The sequence below is a fragment of the Penicillium hordei genome (genome assembly GCF_028827395.1).
Source record: "Penicillium hordei strain IBT 12815 chromosome Unknown utg000004l_segment0_segment0, whole genome shotgun sequence".
Classification (NCBI taxonomy): Eukaryota; Fungi; Ascomycota; class Eurotiomycetes; order Eurotiales; family Aspergillaceae; genus Penicillium; species Penicillium hordei.
Window position 1 is genome coordinate 1,625,810 of NW_026623145.1, and position 12,040 is coordinate 1,637,849.

The following is a 12,040-nucleotide window of genomic DNA, read 5'->3' on the forward strand; positions in this document are numbered from 1 at the left end:
GATTATTTTTTAATTCGCCATGTTTTATCGAGATTGGGTCTTTTGCGATCTTAATTAATTAATGCTCCTCTATCGGTGCATCTATATACGCGAGTGATATTGAACCAATCACCGTCCCATGTTGGATTTTGGTTTCATTTCCATCCCAACACATTCTGATACATTAGTTGGCAAGCGGCTAGATCCTAGTCTCCGAGTCTCCGCAGGGAATCTATAGTCCGATGCGCCCATGGAACTTAGCTGGCCCCGTTATGCTAGTCTTGAAACACTACAGAAGTGGAGGTGTAGCAAGACCAATTGACCAGAGGCATTTTAGTGGAGATCGTCGCCCGAAGTCTGTACTTTGCATTCTGTATTCAAGGAGAGGAAATCATTATGTACGGGGTACAGCATCCTATCTTGCCATATTGCCATGGCCGCTCGAAAGTTGGCACCATGGCATACGCCACTTTATGTCTTACTGTATCGATTGGAGGGAGATAAAATGGTATAAATAGGATCGGTCTAATCGAAACCTCCGATAGGAAGAAAACGAAATGAGCAAAAGATGAAGCGAAATGAACACACACGCGGAAGAACCTTGCCAACCCTCAACGATTGGAGGTATCAAACCCCGTTTTCAAGGCTAACGCATAACGCCCAGTTACACGCAGTTTGTGACTTGCATGTGGGGGGAAAGAAGGGGGAGAGGGGAGAGACCCATTAAAAAAACACTCTGCGTAGTACTCCCAGCCCGGTCTCTCGATATTGCACTCTATAACACATAGATCGCCGAGGTTCCCAAGGTATGAGTTTTTGTGTGTCCACATATAGTGCGCAGGTACATATCGTGTGTGATATTAGGATCCCGGTCTGCTGGGAAAAGAAAAAAGCCCCGAATGGCACCGACAGCCCGGGTCCTCCGAAGTGTGCTCCGTACTGGAATAACTTGGTGATCCTTCTGGAGACGGGATCTACCGGCCCTTTCATATTCCACATTCACCGGGGTTCTGACTCTCCACTCTTGACGGGTTTGGCAATCACACCCCTGTAGGGATCTGCGTTGAAAGTTAGCGGTGCAGGTCTGGCCGCAAGTCCGGAGACTCCGCGAGTATATACTTTTCTGAATGTACTTTGTAGTTGGGGAAAGAAAACCCCTATCGGTCGAGAAGGAAGTAAAAGACCTAAAAAGACATGGTAAATTCACGGTCAATAGTCAAATCAATTTCAACCATTATAGAGTCTCTCTTTTCCACTTCAAATCGGAAATGGTATCCGTTTGTTTAATAACCTTACAATAGCCTTACAACCCAAAGGAAAACCGGTTTTGAGCTGCAGGGATTGATCAAATAGATATGTTTCAATATTTGGCACTCTATTGACAATGGCGGATGTCTTCCCTCAGTTCTATTTTTTTTTTTTTTTTTTTTAAGTTGAAATATTTGAATTCAAACTACTTCCTCTAGGAATGTTTCCCCTTCCCAGTATTTCATTTTCATTGGTCGGTTCGTATTTATTCTACTAGAATCTCAAGTATCTTGTACCTTTGCAACCCCGTATACATAATCAAACAAACCTACACAAACACCCTAGCTGGCGTAGTGTCTCACAAAGTTCTTGAGAAGCGGCAAACCCTTGATAAAAATAAAAAATAAAAAAAGGAGTGTGAGAGAAAAAATAAAATTCTGTTTGCCACAAGGCCCTTCCAGGGCCATGTACACTAGCCCAGGTATTTCGGTGCTCCCACGGAGCTGAGAGACTTGTGTTTGATTTGCTACTAGTGGCGATGTGTTTTGCAACCTTGGGAATTTCCTACCTTAGACCAACGGTTACTCAATATGCAAAACAGGAACCTAGGCCGTATTGGTGGATTAACCTGGTAGAGATCCCTACGGGGGTAGTCTACTAGGATTTGTCTATGTAACTTGGCCATGTATGTCTAAGATGCCTAAGAAAAATACAAATTGCTGTTGCATTCGGGAACTCGGGAAGAGAAGGCGAAAAGAATCCTTGCCCGAATGAATTCGGATAGGTTCGGTGAATAATGGGTAGATGGGAAATAGAATATGCACATGAATTAGTAAATAATTGACTAGACGGCTTCTCCAAAATGTCAGCAATTTGAAGTCAGATAAATTATTAAAATAATGAATATACCATTCTAGCAAGGCAAGCGAGAACGAGCGCTAAGAAAAAAACCCTCCCCCCAAAAAAAACAAAATGACTGTCATCTTTGTTAGCGAGACAGGGTTGCGCTCGTATTTCCCTTGGCCCTTGGCCCATCCTTGGCTTTCCGAGGAGAACTAGAGAACTTCGAGGAATAAGGAAATGGGGCCATCGCGTGTAAATCCAAAATAATAATTAGACATGTGAAAAAAAAAAATGAAAATCCAAAGCCACGAGTCATGTATACCAATATGCCATGCAATTTATTTATTTCCGGATGGCATGCCAGTCTAGGCATGGTATGACATTCCTGAACTAGTTCGACTATGAACTAGCTCGTAGTATGATAGTGCCTAGACTTGAAGGTAAGATAATACGGGCAGTAAATAGATGTAGAAAGGATTCTATTCAAAGGCTAGGTCTTTAATGGGGCCAATGAAAGTGGAGTTCCCATCGCAGTAATTATTTCCGGGAAACACTAGCTTCTGCCGATATAATCATGGGCAATATCGGAATGACCGTCTTGGTAAAGAAATTCTTCGGAACCTGATGGGTGAAAATAGACGACCGATACACGCAGAGATAGGGGATATAGCTGAAAAAGGAATTGAAAAGAGAAAAACACATCCCATGTTCAGGTATCAAGTAAAAGATTCGCCAAGGGAAACACCTTTGCCTCCGTTTAAAATGACAATATATAGAAGAATAACATAATATCGCGAGGGGGAATCCATAATAAAAGCGCCCAGAATCCTAGAAACGGAGCAGAGATAGGAAAGAGCAAATATAAAACCACAACAAAAGAGAGATGTGAATCCCTGATTTGCGATTCAAAAAAGAACAAAGGCCCCGGAGAAAGCAGGCAAGTCGTAACGGGCATTAAACACGCATTGGATCCACAAATCTAGGTGTAATCTCCTCTTAGCCTACTCCCAGAAAACCCCAGTCAGTCCCCTCCGCTTGGTTCAAGAGACGGGAGCCCGGGGGTTTGTACGCATAGTTTGGGTGGTATGAAACCATCATTGGTTGTTCAGGTGGTAGTTGATGCCCTTGAAAAGACGGGTGCTGGTATTGTTCTGGGAGGTAGTTTGTGCGTGGGCTTGTGTCATAGCGTTGTTGCATCATCTGTAGGTATTGTTGGTGCTGCTGCTGCTGTTGTTGCTGTTGTTGCTGTTGCTGTTGTTGCTGTTGTTGTGGAATTTGGTGCGCATGCGCATGATGTTGCGGGTGTGGCTGTTGAGCGAGTGGCATGTTTACCGGTGAAGTCCCAGGTACGTTCTGCGATACGATCGGAGGGGCGGCTTCGTGAACCGGCACGGAGCCCATCGGCACACTCTGGGGTGAGTAAAATTCATGACTTGGTGTCGCCGATTGCGCGTAATAAGGTTGTTGGGCGAGCATGTATTGCTCACTCGGGACCGTGACTGATATGGGTGTTTGGTGGTAAGAGTGCTCGGAGGTCGCATCTTCTGAGGATGGTCGGGTCATGCTCCCTGGAGGGTGGGAGCGGTGTTGGTGTTTGGTGAGAGTGGTCTTGCGACAAAAACTGCAGTTTCAATAGAACAATTAGATGGTGCTTCGACTATTTCCACCCAAAGTACTTACCTCCGTTCGCATGTAGGCTCGTGGCATATGTATGGCCGCTTGCCAGTGTGGATTCGGCGATGGCGGGCCAAACTCGATGACTATAAGCGATCAGTAAATGCGCAAACATTCCAAAATGCAAAAAAAAAAGTGCTTACGTCTGAGAATGCCTTTTGACAGCCTTCATGGTCACAAACATGGGGCTTTTCGCCAGTGTGGGTCCTCGAGTGTACGGTCAAGGCACTGCGCTGAATGAAGCTCTTGTTGCAGTCCTTTACGGTGCAATGATACGGCCGCTCATTGGTGTGGATACGATAATGGCGACAGAGATCCGACTTGCGATTAAAAGACTACAAAATCGCGGGTTAGACGAAACAAACTAGAAAGAGCTGAAGTACCCACCTTTCCACAATGCTCCCAGGAGCAGTTAAAGTCGCGCCCACTACCTGGAGCCATGATGGGATCTCAGAGCGACAGAAGATGGACTTGAAGGAACAGAAGGTAGACAAGGGGGGAAAGAGGGGAAAGAACGTAAGCGCATATGCGATCGCAGACGACCTTGAAATAAATGGAGGGGGAAAAAAAAATAGATCCTGGTCAGGCTGGATGGGTAGCCGGGATGTTGCGAATGTAGAGCATAATATAGGAGGGGACGAAAGTGATATACGATAAAGATCAAAAAAGATAAAGAAGAGGGGGAGCCTCAAGTATTAAAAAGAGTATTTAATATCAAGAAACCATTTGGTGAAAGGGGAAAAAACGGCGCCGTAGAAGAGTTGATTATTTTATATTTTATATTTTATATTTATATTTTTAGTTTTGGTTTTGGTTTTGGTTTTATTTTTAATTATATATTTGTATTTTTATATATATGGTATATTTATTATGTATATTATATATTATTATTTTTTTTATCGAAGGTACCAGGTACCACCCTCATTTTGTACCGATATTGTACTGATATATTCCCAGGATTATATACTAACACACCTATCAGAAATATCCTAAAGAAATATCGCAGCCTACCTCAACTATTCTCATTTCTTTCCTTTCTCTTCTTTCCTCTTTCTATTCCCGAGTTTTGTTATACAAGGGAAATATTGTCTCAACTTTTCCCAGTAGAAAACAGTGTACCACATCGGAAAACCGTCTAGTACATGTGGAGGTAATTTATTTTCAGTTGTAGCATACTAAAACTTCCAAGATTGACTGTTGACGGGATTTCTCTGAAAGCCTGGAAGTGAAAATCCGTGGTAAATTGCGATAGCCCGGTAAAAATTAGAAACCCCCACATTACCAGTTTATTTACCAAATGCTCCACCTAGGCCCGAATGACAAGACATGCTAGACTGGGCCGGGCATGGAATGATACCGTATACAATACCCTGTATGTGACCGTATCTAAATAAACTTCCCAGTTTCTTGGCCCCCTTTAATAATAACACCTCTTGGAATCCTCAACTATATACCTTCTTGCGGGGGGAATACTATTAAGACTATACCATGGGATGTATACTGTACACATATTGAGTTTTAGGGTCTCTAAAGGGGCAACTACTCCTTGCCAAGTAGGAGAGATGGTGCTTGTGTGAATGATATCATACATAGTACGGAGTACATAGTGCCATTCTCGCCCGCATGAAAAGCCATGGGGTGGCGCACTCGGGAATTCGTCCATTCAAAGACAATGAAATAACGACTTTCACAATTAAGCTAAGCCAATTTCCCAAGGTTAGCCGCGGCCGAACTACTCCGATCCAGTTTACAAATGAGAGAGGGTAAGGTCACCAACGCTAGGAACGATCTTCTCCGGGTAGTAAACGGAGTGGTTGGTAGTGCAGAACTGGATAAGTAATTTCCCCTCAGAGAGGGCTCAGAGAGGGTCTAGAAGTGCCCCATTAATATCCGCCTCTCCATAAACAAAAGGAGAAAGTCAAAAAAGGAAAGAGATATGGCATACATCGTAAAACCTGGAGTTCCCTCCCAAAAAAAAAAAAAAAAAAAAAACCCCCCTCCTCCCCCCAACACGAAGAAGCAAAGGAGCTAATAGGAGAGACAAAAAGAAAAAGAAAACGACTGCAAGGGATGACTTATGACGCGGCATCTGCACTAACGGCAATAATTCGGAGTGTTCCATCCCGAACGGATCAGGTACCCCAGCTCTTCCGCTTGTCCTCCCCGAACAGCACCAAGGCTTCGGGTCCCATTTCCTTAAGGTTGGGGCTGTTCCCGTCTCTCCACTTGTTTTAGAATTGTATACATGGGAATGGTGTTGATTCTCGGATAACTCACTTCCACATTCAGGGTCTCAAATAATCCCTCAAGGCGGATATAGACTTTGTAATATACCACACTATCCCCGATAAATGAAGTGCCACATCCATGATGAACAAGGGATTACTCTCTTCACCGTACTCCCCCCATATAGCGCAGATCAATCATTATAATTGCTTTTTTATCGTAGCTGGGTCAATCACTTGGCTTCAACGACTTCCTGGCGCCACACTCAAAAGTCTGTTGTAGACCAGGAACAGAAGGCCGTTACGGAATTTGCTTGGCTTATTACCCATGATCTTGGCTTTAAAAATCCCGGTGGCAAAACCATGTGTCTTGAAGATCGAACAGATAGCCTCTATTGCCTTATCACAAGGTGCGTCGGGTAGCCTCGGGATATCTCGATTGCCAGTCGATAGACTCAAGATGTCGCAAGAAGCTTCAATCTTCGCCTTCGATCTTCGTGCAAAGTATGCGGTGAGGATCACAGGCGGAATATGTCAAAGCAGCTTAGCTCTCTCTTCTTGAAAGGAAAGTAAGCTGAAACACAAATAGAAGCTGAGGCGTTTTGGTGGTAGATGCTCCTGAACGTGGCAACCCATTCGCAGTCATCTTAAAAGTGGCGATCTTCTGACCCTACAACTTTATTAGGCCGGAGTAATGGCTGACGCTTGTGGCTTTCGTTTTTCTCCCCCACTCTGGCTCTCTTTTCGTGATCGACAAGCCATTTACATAACTAGTACCTACAACTTAGGTACGGAGTACGGAGTACGCCGTAGACCTCTGCCTAGTCGTGTGGCGCAGATTTATCGCAGATTAACTGGGCAAAGAAAACCTTGGAAGTAGATCTCATTCAGAGGACCAATAGTTCTACGTTCATGATATATCCGGCTCTTGATGATGCACGCAGTGTACGAGGCAAGAGTATGTGTGGTATGGAAGACCCACATGAATTCCCCTATTAGGGGTCATGGATGCAACCCACCTCAGCCATTGAGGTAATCGGGCATAATCTAGCACGGAATCAGAAATATAATACCTGGAAACCAAAAAAGGCAAGAAAGACGAAATGTAGATGAAAACCAAGAAAGGTTCCTGTATATTGTATACAACATAGTGTCCAGCTTGCACAGCCCATCATCCCCCCCCCCGCCCGAAGGGTCCAGACTCGCAGACGTGCTCGTGTTGACGCTACGAAACTTAGAAAAAAACAATCACATTCAAAAAAGAAAGCGCTAAAGTCCCCGTCGATCAGCCCCTAAGAGATAGACTGCAACTATCGTTGACCTCCCTAATCGGTTCCATAGATGCACGGTAGATGAAACGGTAATCGCTTGGCTACAAGATATGCATAGGTCGATCAGGTAGGTACGACACAGCATGCATGCTTTGCTTAAGGCACATATGCATATTTACATATGCTACGAAGCAGGGCGCGGCTGGTGAGCTTGACGCGGAGAGAGAAAATCGAAAAGCCGGTGTGCTTTGCATGCGAAAAAGAAATGAAGTGTCAGTCAAATATACCCATGAGCCTAATCTTCGGATCCTTTGTTTTTGTGCGCAGACTAGTCTTATTTGTGGCGATAGCCCCCGGATAGGGATTGATTGTTTTTTTGGGGGGGGGGGGGGGGGATATGTCATATTTGGATATTGGAAATAAAGGTCTACCCTCTTCGGAATAAGCGAGATGCACGCAGGAGGAAGTTGAAAGTTGCTCAAAAGCTGTTTCGAAGCTGCATGAGCATCACGTAAGGACAATGGCTTGGACAATGGCTTTCACGAGAGTTAGAGTTCGACGAGATTATTATTTTTTTTTCTCTCTTTCCCCCGGCCGTGAGATGCTGGTCCAAGAAGCTCTGACTACCCCGCATTTTGTTTCATCTTGGCGATTGAAAGATGATATGACGCTGTTGGTGAGCTCTCTGATTTGATCCATGCAAGGTGCCCCCTCTTTGGGCTTGTGGCTAAGCCGCTAACAGTGTTGGTATTTGTAGGTAATGGGCTGTATACGAGAGAAAGGTTCTTGATGTACCTTGTACATTGCAAGTGAAAAGGGATTTACAAGGTGGACTAACACGGAGTAAACAGATCGGAAATATCTCACCTCCATGTCGATCACCCATAACTACCATGTGAAGTGTATGTTGTACATACATAAAAAAATAACATACTGGAGAAATCTACCAGCAGGAGCTTCAAAATAAATTCTCATGTCCCAAATAGCCACTTAATTAATCTCCGACGTGCGCATGGCGACGCACTAATGGAGAAGCCCAGGCTGCTATCCCACTTGGGTGACGAGGAAGCTACAACGTAAGCAGCTAGGTGGACTCTGCCTAAGCAATCTGGCTATTAACTCCGAGCTTTTCGACCAAGAAGAGACTGTATGAATGTGATACCGAGTGCGTGCTATACGACCTATTGTATTCCAAGGAACGGTCGATGATCGATGATGATAATACCCTCGGTAAAATCCACAGGCTGGAAATGAATCCTCGAAATTATCGGCCATCCTCCGCGATATCGCATTCTCTCGCTCGCGTTGCGTGAAAGTCGGTCAACACTCGGGGTTTGCTCTTCCTATCAGCGCTAAATGATAACCTATCGGTTAGGATCTTGGAACTAAGGGTGAACAGCCACCAATTGACCCCTTGCAGGCATTTTGACTCTAGTTTCGAAGTTAGAGACCAAATGTTGGTTCTGAAGGCTAATCGTGTAAGTGAGATAGATGAGAAGAATGTGACCAAATCATCCAAAAAGGAAACTTACCGCAAGCCCCTATCACAGCTGACAGCAAAGTTAGTAGGAATTTGGTACGCCTCCTTACTGAAAACACGGGGTCTCTTGCCGTAAAAGACACCATCTCCGAGCTCCTAGCTCCTATCTAATAGCACGAATGTAAATATAGAAGAGATATCGGGAAAAGAAATGACGGGGATCTCAGTTAATTTCGTTCCTCCCCCGCAAAAAAAAAAAAAAAAAAAAAAAAAAAGGAAAAATTCCCGCACCTTTTTCCTGGTACACACAACACGGGAAAACATCGGTTCCTCCATTCTGTGCAATCACCGCCTCATGTTACTTTCAAACAAGCCCGGTGGAGCCCAGAGGAGAGCGAAAACCCGAGGGCTGAGGTATAGCGGCTGGAGGGCTTGGCTTCTTTCCGTACATCACCCTTGCCAGTCATCTGATGTAAAGTGGCATCTTCTTTATCGAGGGGAAAGAACCCTGTCCATTCGAGCAAATGACGTTTTCTATGGGAATGGCGTGGATTCTTTCGTAGGGCCGTCTCGGCCGTCGGGTACGCATGCACGCCTTGCTGCAACTAACGTGGTGGTATGGAGCACTTTCGATAGCGTGGCTTTATATCCTCGGAATGTGGATGTGCAGTTTCCTTGGTTTGAGATACAGTACTGCGGGGTGCCCGTGGGTTATGGTGCGATGTTGTAGAGAACGAAATGGCCTGACGTCCAGACAAAGGGCATGTTATGTGGCATATCATGTGTCGTGTGATGGTTTATCAAACGTGATTTACATGTAACTAACTCCGTATGTTGTATACCTCAAATCCACACATATACGCTGTCCGAGTAAAATTGAGCACGCTTACCCGTGGAGGTGTTCCAAGGTTCTAGATTCGTGTTAGATAAGCAGATTGGCCCGCTTCCAAGACTTAACTACTCGGGCCGGGGCCCGACTTCAGGTCGGGACAGTGCCGACCTCGGGAGGTCAACACCCGGTCAGTACTATCACATAAGCTCAAGGGAAAGCCTTCAAGTGGACGTAGACCAGGTGGACCTTCCCAGGAAGAGAGGTTCTTTCCCACCTAGGCAGGTGTGCTAAGTGTCCTCGAGGGCGCTCTCTGTACAATGAATAGAGAAAGAAGTATACAATAGGAAGACAAATGGCAAGAGAGGGGAAGTAGGATCTAACAACGTGTGACAGAAAAGTGCGCTGTTGATCTCGAAACATGCTCATGAATGCCTTCGGCCGTCCGTGGTCAAAAAGATTGTAGATGATTTCTACCTTACTGCACCTACTCTTAAGTTAGTAAACGCGCCTCTGTCAAGGTATATTCCGTTCACTAAGCCAACGAACATGATCCACGAGTTCATGACTTAAGGGAAAGGAAATTCGAGAGGCATTGTTCACTTTCTTTTTTGTCTCTCAACAAAATATATCGGGCAACCACATCAAAATTATCATCTCAAAACAATGTGAAATTTTATAGGACAATGGAAACTCATGACAAAGTATCTACTATGTCAAAGAGATTTCTAAGGATAAATATGTAGTTATTTTATGGACACGGACTGATATACGCTCTCTAAAATCTTCACAACGGGCGATATATCAACCTTGTCCAGAAATTGGGCTCCAATCACAGTACCCAAAGCTGCAGACATAATAACAAGAACAACTGCAGGAAGCTGGATGGTTTCAGCTGGCATGTGGTGACCATCCATGGTAGTTCTTCTGTAGACCATATCCTTCCATCGCACAAGCACGCTGCGGAACCAGAACTGGAATTGATAATCGGGATACATAATCGTATTTCGACAATCCTCAAATATAGGGCGAATGATACGCAAAATAAATGTCGGAGAGGGTATTTGGTCTCATCATCATGAAAAGTTGGGGAATCCAGAGAGGCAAGTACCGAAATAAGCTTCTGGTGAACCTTTCAACCTTTCCCATATTCAATTTGCTGAAGCCGTAGTTAGTCGAAGTGATCGATCCATCCATGGACTGGCAAACTTACGTGATCAACGATATCTTGTCCAGTCTGCCCGCAGGTCTCCATTGGGAAGAGAGGTTTCTGGGTCTCAAACCCGTTCGCAAGAAAAATCCCGTCTGCCTTGATAATTCGGCCTGATTTTGTCATCACCGCTTCGTTTGTAATATGATCAACCGGGTCGTCGTGGAAAAGCTGAACATTTTCACGGTGCAGACAGGCAAGATAGTCTGTGTCTATTACTCTGCGCTTGCATCCAATGGCTGTTGTCGGAACCAGGAAGTCCCGATCCTTTCCTGGTGCGTTATCTTGTCCAGTCTTCTCGGAGACTCAGTTCAGATTCAATATGGAAACTGGCGAAATCCTTTTCTTGGATCAAATAGAGGTAAGCCCGGTACGCAGTCTGAAACCGGGAAATCCAGCGAAGAAGGAACTGAAAAGTGCTGGAGTATTCAGGGTTGGGCCTCTTTGAAAGTCAATGAGCCTGGCGACTAAATTGAGTGATCTTCTTGACTTTGCCTTTGCCAGCACTCATCACAGGCACGAATGGTGTGGGGCTACAGCCGTTTCCTGCAATAAGTCAACATAATAAATTCCTCTTATAGATCTGCTTTTCAAATCTTGTCTCACATACCAACACACATCACTTCCTTGTCCTTGTAATCAAAATCATGGTCCCATTTAGCAGAGTGAAAGATGCGGCCTTTGAAAACTCTCTGCGCCACGAATATCACAGCTCTTTGGAACTGAAAGAGCGCCTACAGATGTAATCAAGACTCTGCATCGCTTTTTATACTTGCGTCGACTTCTCTGGTCCTCAATGATTACGCCCCAGGTATCTGTTGCCGAATCTTATTCGGCCGATTTCACAACAGAATCGAAGCGCATATGGGGAGATCGTATTTGTTTGCAACCGAAACAAAGTACCGATGGATCTATGGCTGTAGGGCAAAATTCCGCGACCAGTTGGCATTTGGCGCAGACGAATGAGTCACCCTAGGTTACATCCACAGCCCAGGTATGAGTTCATCAACCAAGTACCTCTAATACCAGTTGACTTCTCAACTATTTCGAAGTTCCTCGTTCCAAGCTTGCACACAAGCCGGATAACTACGACAACGCCTGACCGGCCCGTCCCAATAATAAGAACATCTGTGTCAATGGACATTTTGAATGTGGAATAGTATATCGTAGATTGAATAGGATCCGTAATATAAGGATTTAAGAAATTGAAACTGGAGTGTGGTCTTCATTATATCCGTGCTCCTTCAAAAAGTAGCAACAAGAGCTTTTTGCATTCAAATC

At 44.7% G+C, this 12,040-nt stretch overlaps 2 protein-coding genes across 2 annotated transcripts; both read right to left on the minus strand.

Annotated features, from left to right (window-relative positions):
• Positions 1–3,066: 3,066 nt before the first annotated feature.
• N7537_007890 (putative C2H2 finger domain protein) lies at positions 3,067–4,185 on the minus strand (the record flags this gene model as incomplete). Its single annotated transcript, XM_056898945.1, has 4 exons — positions 3,067–3,691; positions 3,751–3,830; positions 3,888–4,079; positions 4,132–4,185. The coding sequence occupies 4 exons, from the start codon at positions 4,183–4,185 to the stop codon at positions 3,067–3,069; spliced, it is 951 nt and encodes a 316-aa protein (XP_056751021.1).
• Positions 4,186–10,295: 6,110 nt separating this feature from the next.
• N7537_007891 (uncharacterized protein) lies at positions 10,296–10,547 on the minus strand (the record flags this gene model as incomplete). The annotated part of the gene is made up of 1 exon (XM_056898946.1): positions 10,296–10,547. The coding sequence occupies one exon, from the start codon at positions 10,545–10,547 to the stop codon at positions 10,296–10,298; it is 252 nt and encodes an 83-aa protein (XP_056751022.1).
• Between the last annotated feature and the right edge of the window lie 1,493 nt (positions 10,548–12,040).